The sequence below is a fragment of the Stegodyphus dumicola genome, chromosome 2, assembly GCF_044657685.1.
Source record: "Stegodyphus dumicola isolate Sdum_Otavi_A_Nest chromosome 2, ASM4465768v1".
NCBI lineage: Eukaryota > Metazoa > Arthropoda > Arachnida > Araneae > Eresidae > Stegodyphus > Stegodyphus dumicola.
In genome coordinates, this window is record NC_140769.1 from 89924821 (window position 1) to 89947869 (window position 23049).

General features: G+C 31.3%; 1 protein-coding gene across 3 annotated transcripts in view; it reads left to right on the forward strand.

The window, feature by feature from the left end:
- LOC118186200 (band 3 anion transport protein-like) overlaps nt 1-23049 on the forward strand; it is a 422199-nt gene that overhangs the window by 323017 nt on the left and 76133 nt on the right. For all 3 annotated transcript variants that reach the window (XM_035356272.2, XM_085810867.1, XM_085810868.1), the window contains 4 exons: nt 721-918; nt 5654-5758; nt 11862-12045; nt 18392-18589. In XM_035356272.2, the coding sequence (XP_035212163.1) occupies nt 721-918; nt 5654-5758; nt 11862-12045; nt 18392-18589 (685 nt within the window). The remainder of the gene's footprint in view (nt 1-720; nt 919-5653; nt 5759-11861; nt 12046-18391; nt 18590-23049) is intronic.

Below are 23049 nucleotides of genomic sequence, written 5' to 3' on the forward strand. Positions count from 1 at the left end.
AGTTTGCTAAATTAAGCGAAAAAACTTATTGGCACAGATTTTATATAAAAACTCAAAACATATTTGTATGTAAACCTATTGGATTTTATATAAAAATCTCCATAAATCTAGGCCTTCTTCCTTTTTTCTTAGAGCTATACTTTACATCGACATGTTCTTCTTCTTCTTTTTTTTTTTTTGATATGAACCTATTCATTTATTATCAGTATGTATCTCAGTGAAAGGGTAGAAAAATCTGTTCTCTCGCACTCACGTGCACGCATTCAAAAAGTCTTAAATAGCTTATAAATTAATATTTTGCAATTTATAATGCCCATCTTTTTTAAATGAATAACTTTTCACAAATTTCTTTGATTGGTATTTTTAGGCTTTGTTTTTGCTGAAAAATTAATAGTGGGAGAATTTCCTATCAGATTGTAAGAATTTCCTAACCATTGTAAGCAACTTTATTTTATACATAGCCTGTATTCAATTTTAATTAATAGTGATAATTATTTTATTGATATTAAAAAGTTTTCATATGCACAGTAGTTTACATTAAGCACCATTTAAATATATATATTTACTGATTATCTTACTTAATTTTAAAATTATGGATTCATATTATACAGTATTTAAGTTCTTACTGAGGTGCTTATTGAAGTGCTAAAGTTTGATTATAATTGTTAATGTTATACATGTAAATAAATGTGTCAAAAATCCTTTTCTTTTTGTTAACAGAATAATGTGGAAATAACACCCTCTTCTAAAAGGAAAAGTGTTTCATATGATAAATTTGTGGACCAAGGGATTCTTCGTAGAATACCAGAAAAGGCTGAAGGTGTTGCAGTTTTGGTTGGAAAACTGGATGAGCTTAATGAACCTGCAAGTGTATTTATGCGTTTAGCAGAAGGGCAACAAATACCATATTTTCTAGAAGTATGTATGAAAATTAATTTGCATCTAGCTTCTAAGTAAATGTGATTTAATAATTAATTATTCATATGGAATCATTTTCTGTGGCATACAGTGACGGTTAAAGATCTTGTAGTATTAGTCTGATAGTCAGTATTGTTTCATATTAGTAAAACAGAATTATAAATTTATGTAATGCATTATTTAGAAACTTTTTTTTGAATTAAATTGTGATGTGATTGAAGATGTGAAATCAAGGCAAAGTCCAGATTTGTAGAAACACAGATGCATTCTCAGATTTTGATTTCCCAGTTTGTTATAGCTTTTTATAGTATTTACATTTCAACTATAAAAAAAATTTTGGGTTCAACTGAATAGTTCTTGGCTGCCATTGTAGCACGTATTTATGCTAGCAGCAAAAATGTTCCCCCCGCCCTCTTGCTGCTTGAAACAAGAATAAAGTTATTAGTTTTCATAAACTTACTTTCAGCACTTTTATAATTCCTTTCAAATATTTAGAAATTTCATGACTTCTGTCATTATATTATATTACGATTCTAGAAACTAATTACTTGGTAGAAAGGAAAGATTAAACAAAGCTGCATTTTAAAGTAATGATTGAATTTTAATGTTATTCCATAGTAGTCAGTTTTAAAACCTAAAGTATTTTAGTAGCTTGAGAAACAGTGAGGCATTTATTAAAGCAATCAAAGACTATTTATTTCTGATGTCAAAGAAGGATGTTAGAGTAAATGCAGTAAAATGTGCATGAACTATAATACTTTTTGAACATAAATAATAATAGTTTCACCGAGGACTTAAAAGAGAAGGGCTAGCTCATAGAGCTTTTCCCCCTGAAACAGGCAGTGGGAAGTGATGACGTAGCCATGATGACACTGAGCGCGGAGATGCAACTGACAACATAGAAATTAGCGTTTTAAATCTGAAGAACCAGCGTTTAAAATGAACTGTGTGTGAAAGATAGCTATAATTTAGAAGAGACAATATTACTGCAGTATGCATTTTACACTAAACATTAAAAAATTTAATAGTGCTTACTCATTTTTAAAATAGCAGATAAAATGCGCTATTCTTAGCATAAAGTTCCTTTTTTTTAATTTGCAGGGATTTTTTTTTCCTATAAATGCCTGTTTATTTCTAATCATTTCTTTATCTGCATGTTAACTAAGAGAACTGTACTACTGCTTTTGAGATAACTATAATAACGGCTATTTAAAATTAATCAAAAAACAACCTTAAATTTGGCATAGTTTTCAAAATTTCTACTAATCTAAGTTTGAGTTTCAGCCTGATTGTAAATTTTACATTGGCATACTTTTCTCCCGATTCAATATAATAACATATTTTTTAATAATTTTGTAACTTAGGCTTACATCAATATTACATTTAAATAAATGCATTAAAATTGTTGTCTTAATTTAGACAAAACAACTTTACTCACAGTACCTAAAAAAAAATATTTAATTTTTTAAAAGTGGGGGTTAAGGAGGCAGGTTTTCTTATGTCAATTACTTTAATGTTATATTATTATATTTTATCTAGAATGCTAAGGTAGCACAAAATCGAATCAATAATAACACAGGATAAAATAAAAATAACTTTAACAAAAACTTAACAAAATTAGTTCTCATTTGAAATATGCTTAACACTATTAACTTCTAAAATGTCATCTAGAAATATTTCAAATCAAAACATATTACAGTCAAAAGTCGTTAATCCAGACTCGTCGGGACTTTGACGATTCCGGATTATCGATTTTTCCAGATTATAGATCATCAGTTTAAATCTGGTAAGATGGAATACAGAAATTATAAAATTAAAAATATGAAACCGTAATTTATGAAATAAAGAACAATTATGATCTAAAGAGTATCAAAATTTACAAAAAAAAAATTAATATTTATTTGTTTACTTTATTAAACATTTCTTTCAATGTAAGTTGTTTAAGTTGCTTCGTTTTATGTGATAATACTTTCTCTTTAATTCTATAAACAGACATAATTTCTTCTTCAGTTACAAAGTTCTGCTGTTCAAGTCCTATAATTGCTGTGTCGAGAATACCGACTAATTTGTCAATCGAAACTTTTTCGTTTTCAATAACCTCTGTGTCACTTTCCTCACTATCGGAAGTGAATTATAATGACGAGGAATTTGATTTAAATCATATCAAAGATGGAGTACATCGAGATGAAATACTACATTTAGTAAGGAATTATGAGCCAAATAAAATAAAAACATCTGCCCTGAAGATAAGAATAGTGCTGACAGATCAACTTCTAATTCATTGCACGCTGCGACGTGAAATTGATAAACAGATTTTGGAATGGTTAGAGAAACGAAGGATATGCCTTTATCCATTTTTTGCAGCAATTCCACTTTTTGTTTAATTGACTTCGAAACATACTTTCGCTTTGTAGATCCTTTACATACTAGTAAATATATATCGTAAATTCTATTTGACATAATCGAAAGTTCAAGCTTACTTTTATAAAATTGCTCTAACAGTCTTCAAAAAATAATAAGCTGGATCCAATTCGAAGATTAAGGAACAACGCAATCTGCAACATTAACTGAATTAGATAATTTTAGCTTAGATTATACCGTCCGTTATACATTAAACGCACATGTGTAAACATATTATGTGCATGCGCACACGCATATTCGCAGCTGTAAAGGTCTTGCGTCAATGTGACGCATGCGTAGAAAGTTTGTAGCTTTGAGGTCCAGATTATTGATCATTCCGGATTATGGGTGTCTGAATTAACGACTTTTGACTGTATATAAGCTTACTTGTACAGTCACAATGCAACTACAAGTTGTTGAAATATTATTTATTGGTTACCACATTCAAAGCAATCTACTTTTTTGTCTTTTGGGTTGCTTTTCTTTGGGAAAAAACGTATGCATTTCTATTTTAGAAACGTATTCTACAGAGCTGTTATGACAATGCAACGTGAAATATCTTCACTAGTCCACCTGATTTTTTTCCTTCTTTTCTAGCAATGCATTAATCTGCATCTTTGTAAAACTATGCTTTAGACGTTTATCCAAATTCTCGGATATGTGCTGTTTTTTATAAATTTCGCTGTTTGGGATTTTAATTTTTGAATTTCCAATACAAATTTCTTTCTAGATGTCGTTCACCTTCTTTGTCACTGAGCAAACATTCTAAAGTTTTTGTTTTCTCTATTTTTCAATATTTTATTACAATTTTCTAAATATATTATTTTGTTCTTCAAATTATCAATACATTCTTCTTTATCTTTACACTTAGGTCATTCAGGGATATTGTCACTTAATGCATTGCCGCTTGTGAGTTTTATTTCAAAATCATTCACATTTGATTTATTGTTGTCAGCTTCAATTTCGTTATCGGCCTCAAAATAAATTTTCTTTGGGCTTAATTTGTGTAGTCTTTCAAAAGCACTCTGCATTAGTTTTCCTTTAAAATGTCTCCAATTTCTTGGTGTTATTTTGTTTACTGCACAGGATAAATTTACTTTCGGCACAGTATTGCATTTCAACAGTTCTGTTGCGGCAATCCAAGCAAGTGATTTCTCATGTCATCTTCATAATCACTACACAGAAAATGTTAGCTGCAAATTCTTGCGTTTTTCACATTAATAGAATCCTGTCTTCGACATTTATGTATCCATTCTTTCGTAAAAAGCAAATTGTCCTTTGGGAAAGCATGAAATACAATATCTCTTCCTTTCATATTTCTATAAGTGTTACGGCAGGTTGCTACAGCACAAGAAGCCATATTACATAAAGGATACTTTCAATATAGAATTTAAAAGGAAAACTGACTAAAACTATATATATATACACAAATTATTAAATATTTGCATTATTAGAAAACAAATATTTATGATTAAAATTAATTTGGGATATGTGACCTCCAGAAACTCGTCTCGCAACTGAATGAAACTACAGTTTTAAACATGCGGAATCAAAGCAGGTGCAACACAGACACGTCAGATTACTTTCAGTTAACCCTCTCCATCAGGTTCGCGTCGGCAAGGAGTCGAGCAAAGGAATGACCTAGCCCTTCTATTTATCCCTGGTCTCACCCTTCATAGCATTTGACCATCATTCAAGGTGCCACATGTTTAATCATTGAAAACCATTATCACAATTAGTTTTAGTTAAGTAATTTATATTATTTACTTCATACCCAAACAGTTTATTTAATACAAATACTTCAAAAGTTTATGTCTTTAAATATTACAATAATACAAGTATAATTATTATATGAATTGATATGTGCAAAGTTTTTATTTTTTATAAATATATTTCTCTATCCAATGCATAGTTACATAATTTTACCCAAAATTTTATGTCATCATCTGTGAGCCTTTCAGTGCTTTGGCCTTCCTAAAGTGAAATCTTGGTACACTTCTATATAAAATTCTAATACGTTTTCAAACACTACGTATTGCATCGCATTTAAAAGTATTCTGCCACTCATCTGAAGATAGCAGTTAAAATTTGAATGTCTCCTAATGAAATTTATACCTGTAATGAATTTAATATTTTTATTAGTAACCTATATTATTAGTAATCATTTTCCATGAATGATAGAAATGTAAAGTAACTAATTAATTTAAATAAAATCTCATAATTTGACCATCATTTAGGATGGTTTTGTTAACATGCTAACTGCCATGTTTAATTAGTTTTTTTTTTTTTTTTTCTATTCCATTTCATATATGGTAATATTCTTTGTAATTTTCAGGTTCCGATCAATGTTCGTTTTATTTTTGTGCTCTTGGGACCCCCAACTTCATCTCTAGATTATCATGAAGTTGGTCGAGCTCTTGGTTCTCTTATGAATAATCAGGTAAATTTTTATTATATTTTTGTCTTTCACTTTATGGTGAGGAAAATTGTTGAGAGAGATGATGATAAAATATTCTAATTTTATTTTTAATTTTTTAATCAGAATTGATTTAGTTATTGTAGTGTATTGTGTGTGTTAAGTAGTTGTTGATTCAGATTTTTTTGTTACATGAAAATTGTATAAAAATGATAACACAATGTTCGATGTAAGAATTGTTTTATTTTTGTCACCTCAAATTAAGCTCCTTCTACAAATTTTTATATTTTAATGATAGTATTACATCTAAAAATATTAAGGCTGAAATATGTCTTCTATTACTAAACTCTGAAAGCCATGGTGCACAACATTCATTGTGTAACTTTGATAACAACGCATGTTCTTTAATAATAAGGCAAACTTCTGACACTGATAGTTTGCTCTATTGTAAAATCCTGGTGATCAAGCTGACTGCATAGATATATTTTTTATTTTTCCTCTGTATAATGTTAATTAGTTTCCTTTGTCAAGACCTCCGCAAAAGCATTCCCTTTCCCTAGTCAAGTAGTTCTCATATGCTTTGCCATATTCAGTTAAATAAACAAACAATGAGTCAAACTCACTTTACTTTTGTTGTAATAGATTTTTATTATTGCTGCTGTTGCATTCATGTATTGCATTAAAAATTAATATTTCATATTCCAAGTTCTGTATCATGTAAATTCTGTTGTTACAAAATGCTCAAAAATTATTGTAGAAAGCAGTGGAGATTTACTTTCTCTTTAAAAAAAATGTTTTCTTCAAATAATACTCTATTTAATAAAATTATATATTTAAAAATGTTATAGTTTTACAAGAATTATATACTTTAAAAAGTTCTTTAATGCAAGACTAATAGTAGTTTATGAAAAATGAATGATTAAATTTGCCTCAAAATATTCAGTTTGTTATGAAATAAATAGTATATTGTACATTTAAGACAAGTACATTAGAAATAGCACTGCAGATTCCTCATCCCTGAACAGAATATTTCTAAAATATTTAGTTATTATTCAGTAAAGTATTCAACAAAGTATTTGAATTCTTCATTTTTATTATATTTTTAGTGTAAATGACATTAAAATTTTCTCAGATTTTATTAGCTTAACTTATGTTGTCTTTATGCTTCTATTTTGTTGTTTTTTTCCTTAATTATACTGAAGATTGATGTTATAAAAGATTGTGGCGATGGTTTATGCCACAAGACTCCACACTTGTCAGAAGGTTCATTAAAGGAAGGTCAAAAACTTTGGTAGACTATGAAATTTCTTTAAAATTAAAAGGTAAAATATGAAACTAGTACTTGGTTGTAAGCTGATGACAAATGTCGACCAAGAACAAGCAGGAACAGTGAAGTACAGGTGAAAGAGAACCTCTCAGTGAAAAGTTTAAGTCTTTATACTTGCTATATAGAGAGTGTGTGCTGGTACAGTACAGCAAACATGGATACTGCATGCAAATGTCAATGCAAATACTCCACCACAGTACTCCCTCCAATACATGCCAAAGGCATGAGGGCTCAGAGATACCTAGGAAATGTGACTCTTCTACTGGAATGAGTATTCTGCACTGGAATTATAGTGTCATTCGGTTTTACTGTAGGAGTCTGCTCAGGAACAGGAACGGATGCTACAGTATCTGAAACTAAAATGCTGGTTTAAAGTGATCAGTGCTAATCACAGATTCTTTACCTTTAATAAGAAGGACAAAATTTTCATTAGTTCTTTTTATTACTTTAAATAGTCCATCATACAGGTGAGTCTGTGGTTTTACTGCATCGTGACTCACATATGTGTGAGTGCACAATTCTAAAGCTAGGTGCATGAAATACTTACTATTAACTTGGGCTGATGCTGTCTCTCTAATTGTCTTTAGAAACTTGGATAGGTTGCAAAAATAGTGGAGGGAGATGAATATTCATTCCATAAATCATTTCTGAGGATGTTTTCTCCCAGATCTTCTTTGTATGTTGCTCAAACCAAGTGCAGTTGGAAGGCTCATTGTCCATTGGACATTATTATGGCACATTAACATTTGTTTTAATGAACTATGGAATCTCTCAATTAGTCCATTAGCTGCAAGGTTGTATGGAGACCTCTAAATTCGGTAAACACCAAGAATTTTATTGAGAGTAGAGAACATTTGTAACTCAAATTGTCAGTCTTGATTGGTACTTATGGTAGGAGGAGCTTCAAACCTAACAATCTAATGGGTAAAAAACACTTGAGTGATAGTTCCTGCAGAAATATCCTTCATAGGTATTGCTTCTGACCATTGGGAAAATCGGTCGATAAGAGTCAAAAGGTAAGTGTATCCTTCTGAAGATTGTGAGGGCCCAACTGTATCCAAATGCAGATGTTTGAAACATTGACTAGCTACAGCAAAGGACTGCAATGAGTTGTGAGCATGCCGTATGACTTTTGACCTCTGGCAGTTGATTCAAGTACGGTTCCAAGCAACACAATCCCTTGACACAGAAGGCCATACAAAACAAGTTTGTCGATCCTGGAGGAGGAAGTCTATGAAGAGAATCAGATACTATCTTTCACAATTGGTTAGGAACAACTGGACGATTCCTGTCACCATTAAAGTTGCAGTATATATTTAAATCGGGGAAAAGCTTCGATTGCAATTTTAATTTTATTTTATTGCAATTTTAATGAGCTACTTTCTATAGACAGCAATTGACTCAGTTTGGAATCATTCTGTTGAGAGTCATCAGTCTTTGAAAAACTTGTTATATCCACCTTACTGATAGCAGTAATTCGTGACAATGCATCTCCCACAATATTTTCTGATCCAGGAATGTTTGTTTTGTATGTCAGTTCTGAATTGGGCATTATAATTCATGTGTCTTATCTGCCTGGGAGATGCAAAATTTGAATTTTTCCTAAATAAAAATATGAGAGGGCAATGATATCCGTATACTGTAAAATGTTGTCTCTCGATAGATAGTGAGTAATTTTGTGTCATATGGGCTGTACTTAGTTTCAGCTGGAGTTAGTTTTTGAAAGGAAAAAGGTAGTGGTTGAAGATGTTTATCACATAGTGAATGCAAAACAGCTTCAATAGCCCCATTTGAAGTGTCAACCATTAATGACAACCGCTGACCAGGGATATGGTAACCAAGCGTCACTGCATTTCTTAGATCAGTTTTACATTTTTCAAAGGCTATAGTTGTTTCCGCTATCCAGAGAATAAGAGGTTTATCGTTTTTCTTAGAATCTTTCAGTGCTTGAGTAGTTGCGGCCTTAGGCAAAAATCATCGATAAAAATTCAACATTACCAAAAATCTTTTTAGTTCAGATATTGTTACATATAAGTTTAGGAAAGTTAGAAATTATTGCAGTTTTTTAGGAAGTGGCTGAATACCAGAAGGGGTAATTAAATAACAAGAAATGATACTGACTTTTCAAGAACACATTTAACAGCATTCAGTTTTGACCCATATTTCTTCAGTGTATCAAGAATTAGAAAGGTCGTTTTCATGCTCGTTTTCATCCGCTGAAGCCAGAAGTAGATCATTGAAGTAAGGAATGCAAAAATCTATACCAGAAAGTACTTGATGAATAAATCTTTGGAATGTGTGTCCTACATTTCATAAACCAAATGGCATTTTAAGAAACTCAAGTAATCCAAATGGGGTGGACACAGCTATTTTAGGCATGTCCTCTGGATTAACTGGAATTTGATAGTATGCCTAGCCAAATCGAGTGAGGAGAAAATAATTTTTCTAAAAAATATCTGTGTACAATCCTGAATATGCAATACAGGGTACTGGTCAGTAATAGTCATAGCATTCAGGCAACGATAAACACTGCAAGGGTGCCAGTCACCATTAGCTTTACGGATCATCTGAAGAGGGCTGGCGCATTTTGAACGGCCAAATGATTCCTTGTGATATAAGGAGTTCAAACTCTTGTCTTGCCACTTGGAATAAATCCAGCAAGAAATGAGGAGACTTAGAGAACACAGAAGGACCTTTAGTCTAAATGCAATGGAAAACTGTTGAATTTGGATTTTTGTGGTTACATTAGAAGGCTTAGTGAATTCAAGATACTCAGCTAGTAATCTATCAAGTTTAGAATCGCCATGAATTACAGATATGCCCGAATCAAAAAAAAAATCCCCAAACAATTTATCATGTGATGACAAATTAGTTTTAGACTCAATAAGGCAATTACTACCAACATCAATAAGTAATCTGTAATTCTTAAGGTAATCTGCACCTATAATTGACTGATTTACATCTGTCACAAATAACCAACTAAGAGTACAACGTAAGTTTAAATTCAAAGTAAGGCATTTAGTGCCAGTTAATGTTGGAATTTTAGTTCCATTGATGGCAAATGAAACTAAATTCTGGGAAGGCTTAGAACACAGAGCGAGCATAGTTTTTTGTTAATACCAACACATCCATACCAGTATCAATTATATATTGAGGGGGCAATTGAATATTTTGAAGAAGGGTTGGCCAAAAGTATTGCTATTTTGGCCAAAAGACAATCCCCTTATTTGTTTCCCTTTTCGTGAAAGAAACATGGAGATTGACACTTCTTTGCCCTAAAATTTACATGATAAAAGCAAAGCTAATTTGTTTGCTCTTTATAATGATTTATATGTTTGTATGACTTGCAAAGCTTACGCTGCCCTAAGCACTGCAAGAAGGACATCTCAAGGTAGAGGTTAACTCAGTAAATTGTTTAGTCAGCTCTGTTACCTGGAATTCCAAACAAACAGTAGCAAATTCACTTGGCTTAGCTCTCACAATAGTTGTTTCGACATAAGAATGAGATACAAGCTCAGTAAACTTATCAGCAACCATAGCCAATTTACTCAAATCATCTTCACCAAAAGCAGTTAAAATAGACTCTTCACTGTTAGGAAGCCTTGCAAGCCACAAAGATTTTGTAAAGGTTCACCTACGGTATCACCTGCCAACGTGCACATTAAGTCAATAACTGAGAAAGGCATTGGTCACCAGGCTCTAAACCTTGCAACGAAGTATGAATTCTTGATGCTTCACACTCAGAATCAGTGCAGGATTTACGTATCAGGAAAGAAGAACTGTGATTCAATCTGACAAACCCTACAGCAGGATTTTTTTTTCCAAAAAGGCAATAATTTTACCGAAACTACAACATATGTGTAACCACTGGACCTTCAGCTGCAATTTCATCAGTGGAATTTTCATTACATGACATTGCCAACTCCTTACAACTAAGTATTTTTAATATAAATACTAAAACATAATTTTAAAAAAATAGAAAAATTATCATACATCCATACTTATTAAAGATACACACTGAAATAAAAATGCATATCAGCAAAAATATAAAATATTCACTACTTAAAAAAATACTGACACATTAATATGTAAGAAAAAATCAACTTCTGTGAACCAGTCTTACCTACACCTCAAAACACAACATAAAGCTGTGAAAAAATTATCCAATATCTGAACTGATATAGTAAGTAATAGGTACTTTCCCTGAAATATTCCTGATTTGGAGCTCCACAAAAGCATCGTTTGCACAGATATCACTGCCATGGAATCTCAGTACTCAGCTTCCTCGAGCACTTCACTCCGGGCACTCATAACTGCAGCATTCTTCCTGGGTCACCATATGTAGCGATGGTTTATGCCGCAAGACTCCAAACTTGTCAGAAGGTTCATTAAAGGAAGGTTGTAAACTTTGATAGAACATAATATTAACTTTATTTAAAATTAAAAGACGATAAAATACAAAATTTAATTAATAGTGATAAGTTGACGCCAAATGTCGACCATGAGCAAGCAGGAAAGTGCAAGATAATCTCTTGGTGAAAAGTTCAGTGCACTCTAGCGAGTGCATATGGGTACAATGCAGCGGACATGGACACTGCATGTAAATGTCAAACATGCAAACACACTGCCTCAAAATGAATAGGGCAAATATCTACTAGTTTAAATTCAGTGATTATAGATCTAATAAAATTCATTTTAGCAGCTTTATGTTATTGCAGATGGTAATTATTTATTTAATAAACTATGCCAATCATTAATATTTTCATCATTGCATTTCATTGATGAGTAATTAATTAACAGGATTTCCATGTTTCGGCCTACAAAGCTGCTAATAAGAAAGACTTGATTCATGCAATCAATAGCTTTCTAGACCTGAGTACTGTGGTACCTCCTGGAAAATGGGAAAGACAATCACTTTTACCAATTGATGAGATTCGAAGAAAAAGTTTAGTGAAAGTCCGTAAAATTGAAGATGTAAAAAAAGGTAATTTCTGTTTGTAAAATATAATGTCTGTAGCTGCCTGCCTGCCTGCTTGCTGGCACATGTGTGTGTGTGTGTACAGTACCTGTCATTTATTAAAATCACTTCTGTTCCAAATACATTTGAGTTCATTATTAAGTGACTGAATTTAGTAAATGGTGCTTTATGTATTGCAAGCTGTGATATTAGTTTTACATTTTTCAAGTAAAATAATAACTAACAATTAATTTTTTAAATAATTTTAAAATAATAGTTAAAAATTAACATTAAAATTCAACTATTTTCATTCTAAAAATGTTTCTATAATTACTGATGAAATTTTTTGTCTTTCAAACAACTATACTAGGTGTTTTTGTTTCATATTGTTCAGTAACAATTTTTTTGATTATATTCTCAGTTTTGTAAAACTGCTAGTAGCTTTTGTGTGATCAGCACATTTCAATTCAAGAAATTTGCAGTGCTTTTCTAGAATTAATGGTTGATAACGTCTCATCATTTTTTCTATCATTTTCTGCAGTTCTGTTAACACTCTCATAGTCAATTTTTATACACATTGTCTCAGTATTGTTGTAAATTGACACAAATTCTAAAATAGAAGCCTCATAACTTCCCTCATTAGTATCTGAAACATTAGCTATAGTTTGCAATTTCTTTGAAGCTTCTTCTACATAAAAGCCATGTTTTCTAAAACAGATTTTCAGCTGATTTTAAAAGATTAACCTGTATTGACTATACTTTGAATGGCTTCTAGGAGATATATCAACTTACTTACCTCTTTCAAAGTGCTTGCATTTTCACAAAATTCAATTTTGTTCATCATTTACTGAACGTTTTCTTCTGTAATGACATTGAAAGATTGAATAATACTTTAAATTCAAAGGATAAATGTTAGAATTTGTGGCTTAAGTCTTTTCACTTAGCATTTCAACAAGTGAAGCATAGTTCCTTTCCATTTTCCTTGGCTGTTAATGAACAGTAATGTTTAGAAATCTTTTATGAGCTTTTTTGACTCTCTGTTTGTGTGTCCTAAAGGGTCGATTTTAAATACAGAAACAATAAAAGCGATTCAGAAGTGGCACTTTCTCTTGCTATCAACTAATATTCAAGAAGGAACCTTCACTCATTTGCAGTTTCTCTATAGGACTGTTTTTGTTAACTTTAAGGTAATGGAAATCCTGCCCCTCTGAAGTCCAGTGTCGATAAAGAATTCTTAAAATAGTGTCTTGCAGATACAGGGCCTGGAAGGCAGGAATATTTTTGTCAAACCCATTTTATTGAAAGACTGCATACCTGAACAATAATGACATGGTACACAATAGTAAGAATACAGTGAAGGAATTATGAAAACTTTGGTAGGTACATACAGGATATTCTGGTACTGAAGAATCAGTCTTTTGCAAGTCTGAGTTTAATAAGTGGCAGTTATTTAAAATGTAATAAGCTACTGAGTTTATTAACGAGTTTAATAAGTGGCATGTCTTGTGTATGTAGTATGTATTGGTGTAAGGAAAATATTGCCCTTATTCTGCTTTTTTCTTCCCTTTCTAAATAAATGCCTAACGGAAAATCTTTATATAATTTATATTTATTTGTTTTAAATTTTTTGTTATTTTAATCATATAGAATGTTTTTCTAGCCAAAATTTGGAATTATTATGTACAATAGTCTATTTTTAAGTTTTTCTCTTTATTGACATAAAACCTAGGATTTTTCTAAAAGTCTATTCCATATGTGTTCTTTGAACTCGCCTCCAGTTTATTATTATTATTTTCATGACATTAAATATTTTCTCAAGTAATTTTCCCAACATTTTCTCAAGTAATTTTCCCAACTTTTGAGTTAGACTGAAAACAACTTTAAATTTTGATAATCTTTCAATCATATTAAGTGGCTGGCCCATTTTATTCTTTGAATTTTTGCAAACGTAACTGTGTCTGTTTACTATAGGTTTGCTAAAGTTTCAGAACTGACTTTCCTGTCACATACCATTTATTTGTATTCCACCAAACACTGCTCTATTTTTCTGTCAATGCACTGATTATTGGGTTATTATTCATGATCCAGATAATACACGAATACTGATTGTCATTAGACTTCTATAAATTATTATCTGAATTTTCTTTTTAAATTTGATCTTATATATACCTTTATTTTTTGATGAAATAAAATTTTGCTTATGCTGGGAGGATTTTGCTCATCATACTGCGTATTTGAAGAGATTGCATGTCTAAATTTCTGTTGAGTGGTTTGCTGTAGACTCGTGTTTCCAGTGTAAGAAATAAATAAAATGAAGCTGGATTTCAATCATGTTACACCTTTTGTTTAAAAAACTTATGAAATTTTCATTTTTATACCAGCATTTTATCAGAAACTTCAAATTAGTAAGTTGTTCCTTATCTTGAATCAAAGTTTATGAATAAAGCATATAATGCTTAATATGAAAAATATGACCCTGACAAAAATTATAAAATTATATGTTGTAAAATATTTTCATTTGTAGAAAAAGGAGCTTTAAGGGTCATATAATTTTACATTTCTTTAAATGCAAAATTTTGAGTTTTAGCATATCTGCTAATGTTAATTTTAAACCAGTGCATCTAAACTAATATCTTTATAGTGTAAGAGATATCTTATCTAACTTTTGTATTTAAAGACTTAACATTCTTACTGTATATAGCATTGGGGTAATAGTACTTACATCTACTCAATGGGTCATTCAATCTGCTTATTTGGTAAGGTTTGTGTTGGAAAACAAAAATACCCTTAAGATCCACCTAGGGAGAGTTAAACCCTTGAGCAAACGTAACAGAGGTGTCATAAATGCTTCAGAGAAATGAGTTGCTCATACCAATGAATTAATTGCCTAGCACAAGGGTCAGAGCTTTGATATAATTTTAAAGATAATATTACTGGTAATTCTAGCTGGTATCCATAATCATCATAAAAACAGTGATTGATTCTGGAGTAAGAGTTTTCAGGAGAATCATGCAGTCTTAGAAATTTGCTTTGCTATCTTCCATTTGGATCCACTTTCCCATATGTTCTGGACATGTGGTGTCACAAAATATGGCTGTGACAAGCTGCAAAAATCAGATATTGTTAGCACTTCCTGCAATTTTACTAACTTCTGATCATGCACATCAGTATTTGCTTTGGTGTTGGAGCCACAAAGCTTAGAATGTATTGGCTTGAAGCTATGCTAGATTCAATGATAAATCTGAGTTTTTTTGTTTGGCTCAGAAGTAGAAAATTCATATATAAAATAGGCCTGGTCTATACCCCTCATTTCATTGTAGACTGGCCTATATTTATTTACCATACTTCTTGCTTTGAGAAACAAGCCATTGTTTATAATATAGGGTAACTCTTAGTTATCTTTTGTAATCCTTTGAAATACTTGGATGATATCCTGTAATATGTTTTATTGCCAGAGCTGTTACATCTTTTGGGAGCCATATTTCAGCAAGGTATGCCCATCTGCAGTACTAGATTAATCAGTGGACAAATAACGCACATTTCAGAGTAGCCTGATTTCAGTGCTGGAAAAATAATGTAAGGGAACCGGAAAGTAATGCCATATTTTTACATAAAAACATTTGTTTAATATTAATATGTTTATTGCATTTGCTGAAGCTGTTCAAGATATTTTTGAAAATGAGTGCAACTTTTCTTTTGTTTTACAGATCAATTTCATTTTTATAAATTCTCTGTTTGAAATGTCGAAGATAAAAACCAAAATAATTGCATAGCATTGTGTGTTATTTGAGCTTCAGAAAAGTAGTAATGTAATAAAAGCTACAAAAATTATTTCTGATAGATCTTTTAAATGTTTATAAATGCCTAAGGTCGTCTGCTAGGGTCAGCTCAGTTGATTTTGATATTTGTGACTGCCTTGTTCAAGAAAGACAATGCCTCTTTTTAATGAATGATGCTTTGCAGGTAGAAATGGAAGCAAATTCTTGTCAAACAGTCAGAGACTTATTGGATAAGCTTATCACCCATTTGTCAGCCATTCAAAAACGCTTTGCAAATGCTTATCAAATGATCAAAAACTTACTGGATAAGCTTATCACATCTTAGTCAACCATTTAAGAATATTTGAGTGGTTGATAACACTTGAAACAGACAGGTTAAGGTGTTTATGTTCCACACACATTATCAGAAGAGAGCAAAGCTAAGCATTTAATCACCTGGTAAATTTATTGCTGTACATATTTCTCAATCATGTAGTGATTAGAAATGTGAAATCGGTCCTTTATGGCAATCCCAAACATAGGAATTATGGTTCTCTCTTAGTCAAACCCTATTTTAGCTACCCCAAAGACAGGCTTATGCTGTAGAAAGGTACATTTGCTTGTTTGGTGGAATACTCTGGGCATAACCAATTTTGCGAGTGCCAAAACCAGACCAAAACATAATTGTAGACTTTGTTGTGAATAACTAGATTGATAAATCAGGCTTTGACTGAAAAGTATCCAGCCTTTGTTCACAGATAAAGTATCGTTTTGCAACATGATGATCTAAGAAAGACACTAGATAAAATGAAAGATTTGGGTGGGAGATGTTACTTCATGTACTTAATATACCTGACCTACTGATTACTATTTATTTTGATCATTGCAACATTTCTTGAGCAGAAAAAAAAAAAGAAAGAAAGAAATGTAGAAGACAATGTATTTGTCCTCTGGGCTACAAAAAAGTATTAATAGTGAAGGTGATTACATCATTGACTCCAAATTAAAAAATATATTATTATTAGATAAAAAAAACTACAGGTATTGGCTAAGCCAGCACTATTCATTCTGCCACCTGCTGCTCCAGGTGCTAAAAACTACATCTGCTGCCTTTCTAAATTCTAAAAATTTTGCTGCCCCTGTATTTTGCTGCTTCCCAAAATTCTAAAAATTTTGTCACCCCTAAATTCTACTGCCCTGTGGAGCTGCAGTAGTTGCACCAGCTCTGGTTACTGGTTGGCACCTGAGTATTCTCATATGTGCATATTAAGCATCTCCAAGCCTTGCTAGCTGTAAAGCTTCCTCCCCAAAATTGAGGGAGGAGAAGGGGAGAACAGAAGGCCCCTTACCCTCTTTCTTTACCACCAACTTCTGGAGGGGACTTTCGGCATGCCGTTTGCTTCTGAATGCTCACTTACTACACAGACAGTATATGCTTACAAACAGTCCGTGCTTTCTCTCATATTTGAGCCCAGACCCATTGATAGGGCAGTCAGCATGATTAATCACTAAGCCGGCTGGGTGAAATGAAAAATACAGCACTTTCTGGTTCCCCATATAAATTTTATAAAATTAATACATATATATTAAAAACTTCTTGAATTGTAATATATGGTCAACACATTTTAATTTCATTGTCCAGGATTTCATAATTAAAAAACAAGCTGCCTTTCAAACATATACTACTATTTAGTAAATATATCTAAAATAACTTCATCTGAAGCTGGGGTGAAAATTACAATATTGTTACAAAAATTATTCTTCAAAAGCAAATGGTGAGAAAGATTCGAGAGAATGTTTGATAAATAGTAAGGATATTAAATTAGTTTATCGTTATGCATGTAAACTTTTTACTTCTGTTAAGATATTTTTTACTAAAGGCTATAGTGATTGGCAAAATTTTAAAGTGGGAGTTGAAGAATGTGAATGCTCCATGAAACATAAGAACATAATAACAATATTTGTAGCAAGAAGTCTTTTAAAAATGCATTCTATATTTTTGAGATTTTTAGCATGAAGTTTACTTATATTCTGATAATAAATTGCTTATAATAAATAAGTATGTCTGATATATTCAAACTGATTTTATTTTAATAATAAATTGCATACAATAAATAAATCTATGTATTCAACCAAAACTCCTCCAGATAAAATTTCTTTTCATTATGCTTTATAAATTTGCAAAATTTTCTTCATTTTCATAACAGAAATTTTAGACATAAAAATCTTTCTAATTGCATTTTACCAATTGTATAATAAATCTCAAACAAAACCTGTGCTGATTTTGTGTTTTGTGTTATCCCAGTAAAATTCTGGTTGATTGAACTAAATTCAATGCTCTGAACTGTACCAAGAGAAGTTTTAACTCAGTCTGTGTTTAGTTTCTTTAAATAAGTGTCATTCAAATCCTTTCAGTATAATAAATTCAGCTAAAATAAATAGTAATCAAAGGTAACATTTTTAACTGAGTATTTTCTTATGGGAACTTTTTATAATTTTTATTAGTTTCTAGAGCATTAAGACTCTTCTTTCTTTAACATTTTGTATTTGGCAACTTTGTAATGATTTATATGTGCATTTTTTAATGAATGTTATATTCCTTTTATTTATAACAGAACTACCTGAAAAGCCTATTTATGATCCCTTAAGGCGGACAGGAAGAATATTTGGTGGATTTATTAAAGACATTCGGCATCGTTTTATATGGTTTAAAAGTGATATTATCGATGGGTTGAATATGCAAAGTGTTGCATCTGTGATTTTCATATACTTTGCTGCAATATCTGGTGCCATAGCCTTTGGAGGTTTATTGGGTAAGTATTTTTGTTCTTTTTTTCTTTAATTATTGATTAAACATTAACTAAAAACATTGAAATATGTTGATGTTATGCATTTAATAAAGGAAGTATTGAAAGATTATATAAAATTTTAAAAAGTTAAAGTGGCATTAAAACCAGAAAAATATATAATTCAAAGTAGAAGATGAGTAAACATAAGTAAATGAGAAAAACAGCTGTGAAAAAATATTTTTACAGCTGTAAAATGAGACAAAATTATATAGTTGCACAACTCATAGCACAACAAAGGTGTAGCATTTAGTTCTTTAGTAAGAGACTTGTTGTTTGGTTCCTGTTTTAAATAACCTGATAAATAAAATTGAAATAATAATCAGCAGCTAAAATTATCATACCACTTACACTACTGCTAACTAAATAAAATAAAAAAAAAAAAAAAAAAAAATGTTGAAAAATGAATAAAATTATATGTAAGCTGCAACTACAGTCAAATACCGAAAATCGACGTTGCCTCTCAAAATATAAACATTCATTTTATAGGTTCCAGAAACAGCAACATTGAGTACAAAATATCAAAGAAAAAATACTTACCAAATAAATACCTCATAATTACTAAATAATAATGAGTCATAATGTAAATACCAAATTATTGACATAAAAAAGTTTAAAAAAATAAGATAAAAGTTTTTTCCTTCTAATCTCTGCATCAAGGTAAATAAGCGGATGATTCACTCAACTCTTCGTTCAAGTTCACGATTCACGTTGTTGTATTTTCCGAGCTTTGTTATTTCACGAGATTGTTTAGTGCTGCCTTTTTTTTTTATCCTGATATTTTGTGGATAAATTAAAAATATTTTAAATTTCAGCCCTTTTTAATACAATGACAGATAAGAAATGCACTCATGATTTTACTGCTTGCAACATTGAAAAACGTAAACACGTTGCATTGACAGTAACGCAAAAGTGCAAATTCTGCAAAAGATGGAAGCAGGTGCTACTCTTAGATTTATAGCAGAATGGTATGGAATTGCAACACGATTGTGTATGATATACGGAAAAATAAAGAAAAGCTGTTGAATTTTACAGCAACGGGGATTCCAACACCGGAATCTGAAACTGGAAATCTTTGCATGAGGCGAAATCGGCAAACCTCGATGATGTGTACATATAATGCAATGAATAATATAATCAATTTATATATAATAATAATAATTTAATGCATATAATAAATTATTACAATAATGTATATAATAATTTAATTAAATGTATCTAATACACCTTATTTATTTTGCACTTTTAGTTCGAATATTATGATTTATCTCTGTCCTGAAATCTGCGAAATCCTAAAATCCGCACAACCTCTGGTCCCAAGCTTCGTGGATTTCTTTACTTCTACAGTATTATTAACTGAAATTGTTTTATGCAACCAACTAATAATTAAAAATAATTTTGCTAAATTGAAATTTTTTTAATCTTACATATTATATCCATTTGATATGTGAAAGGCAAAATGAATCATTGGAACCAGTTCTTAAAAATAACATAAAGTGTATTCCAGTATGTAAAAATGTGTCATTAAAAATAATATCAGCTAAATACATATTACCATTTAACTGCAGAATTCTTTGCAGTTATGAACCTTAGTAAATAAAAGGCCACTGGCTATGTGAAGCACTAATTAAGTTACTTGTTTAGAGAAATAATCACTATTTACATAAATGACCTTTACTCATCATATGATCTAAGATCATATAAACAGTTTTGCGATAAAAATTGCTATCCTTCTAACTTGACTTAGGAAATCAGGAAATACAAGCCAAAGACAGGTGGGGAAATTGGAAATTTTGGAAAATCCTGAAGCAAAGGTAGCCATGGTGTTGCCCTGTTACCTGCTGTTCAAACTATTTGGAAGACAATAGAACATTAATCATAACCTTAGAATCTATGCATTACAAAATAGTTGTAAGGTCTCATTTAATTTCTTAACCAGTTATTTCATGTTAAAGCTGCTTTCCTATCTCTCTCATTTCCATTTTCCTGCCAAAAAGTAAATTTCTAGCTTGCATGATATTCAAATGAGATAAAAAGAAGAGAATATTTAAAGAAAAGTTTTAGAGGGTAGAATCAGAATATATTCTGCCTGCTGAAGTCCACATTGCTAGTTTGATTTTCTTGTGAGTAGTATTCTATGGCATTGCATTATTCTCACCATTACGCTTGTTATGTCGACCTTAGGTCAGAACCAGCTTGTGCATTATTCTAATTGTGCAGCCATAGGCTAACTTACTTTTCTTAATTTTAGTTAATCGTTATCTTTGATTTAAGCCATAATTGTTGGCTTCTGTGATCATCCCTGATGCCATCTGTTAACATCTATTGAGTCAAATGCAAGGGTCCTTTAACACCCTTTCCCTATCTCTGTGATACAGTCAAAAGTCGTTAATTCGGACACCCATAATCCGGACCTCAAAGCTACAAACTTTCTGCACATGCGTCGCATTGATGCATGCACGTAAGACCTTTACGGTTGCGAATAGGTGTGTGCGCATGCGCAAAATATGTTTACGAATGCATGTTTAATGTATAACGGACGGTATAAGCTAAGCTAAAATTATCTAATTCAGTTAATGTTGCAGATTGCGTTGTTCCTTAATCTTCGAATTGGATCCGGCTTATTATTTTTTGCAGATTGTTAGAGCAATTTTGTAAAAGTAAGCTTGAACTTTCAGTTATGTCAAATAGAATTTCTGATATATATTTACTAATATGTAAAGGATCTACAAAGTGAAAGTATGTTTCGAAGTCCATTAAACAAAAAGTGTATAAAGGCATATCCTTTGCTTATCTAACCATTCCGAAATCTGTTTATCAATTTCACGCTGCTCAGCGGGGTGGCGATGCCGCGGCACACAATGAATTGGAAGTTGATCTGTCAGCACTATCCTTATCTTCAGGCAGATGTTGTTATTTTATTTGGCTTATAATTCCTTACTAAATGTAGTATTTCATCTAGATGTACTCCGTCTTTAATATGATTTAAATCAAATTCCTTGTCATTATAATTCGCTTCCGATAGCGAAGAAAGTGACACAGAGGTTATTAAAAGTGAAAAAATTTCAATTGACAAATTAGTCGGTATTCTCGACACAGCAATTATAGGACTTGAACAGTGGAACTTTGTAACTGAACAAGAAATTATGTCTGTTTATAGAATTAAAGAAAAAGTATTATCACATAGAAAACGAAGCAACTTAAACAACTTACATTGAAAGAAATGTTTAATAAAGTAAACAAATAAATATTAAGCTTTTTTTTTTTTTTTTTTTTTTTGTAAATTTTGATACCCTTTAAATCATAATTGTTCTTTATTTCATAAATAACGGTTTCATATTTTTAATTTTAATATTTCTGCATGCCATCTTACCAGATTTAAACTGATGATCTATAATCTGGAAAAATCAATAATCCGGAATTGCCGAAGTCCTGATGAGTCCGGATTAACGACTTTTGACTGTACTTACAAGACATAGCGATAATTCACCTTCAGTCTAAAAGTTCTCATACATTTGCTGTTACCTAAGAATACGAGACTGTATACAGTAGAGACATGGGGGGAAGAGATTTAATAATATTAAAAATCAAAAAGTATAATTAATTTAAGGAGTAAACATGTTAAACTCATCCTTGTAACAAAATTTGTCATCAACTTGTTACAAATTCATCATCATACATTTCGGTTCATTCTGTAGAATAATTGTGCCGAATTTTCGTGTCTAATCATGGAGAGCTCTTAAAAATGGCACTTATTTAAAAAGTTGCTGACACCTTTTTGAAGGGACACTTCAACAACACAGAAATCTTCACAAGGATGCTCTGGCATAAAAATATTGTTATAAAGGCTGCTTTTTTCAAATTAAATACTGAACTTCATAAGTTCATTCATGAAAAGCTGAATTAAATTGACTGTGCTGCTGGCACTTTTATAATGGGGCGTCTTTGTAAATCTTAACAAATTGGAATACTTGGCATAAAGGTCCTAGAACATTTATAACAGGTCACCATTACACAGCAGTCTCTTGCCCTCGAGTATGTGAATAGATGGCACTAGGATGTGAGCTAGTTTGTGCCATATGTGAGCTAGAGATCATGAATTATTGTTTATGCAGATTGGGTGTGGCCTTATCAGTGGCATACAAATTACCTTTATTCGCAGAAGTCGGAAAGATTTCTAAAACCAAAACGGCCTCCATGCAAGATGACAATGAGTATTTACATTTTAGATACAAAATAAAGGCATACATTTTACATAGACTTTAAAACAGAATAATTAAACTAAATGAAACTAAAACATGGAGTTAAGCATTGAATAAGTTTATACAATTTATATAACATTATTTGAACTTGTATGATAACCAAATTCACATATGATAACCATAAAACTCATATGATAACTATAAAAAAATACTACAAATTAATTA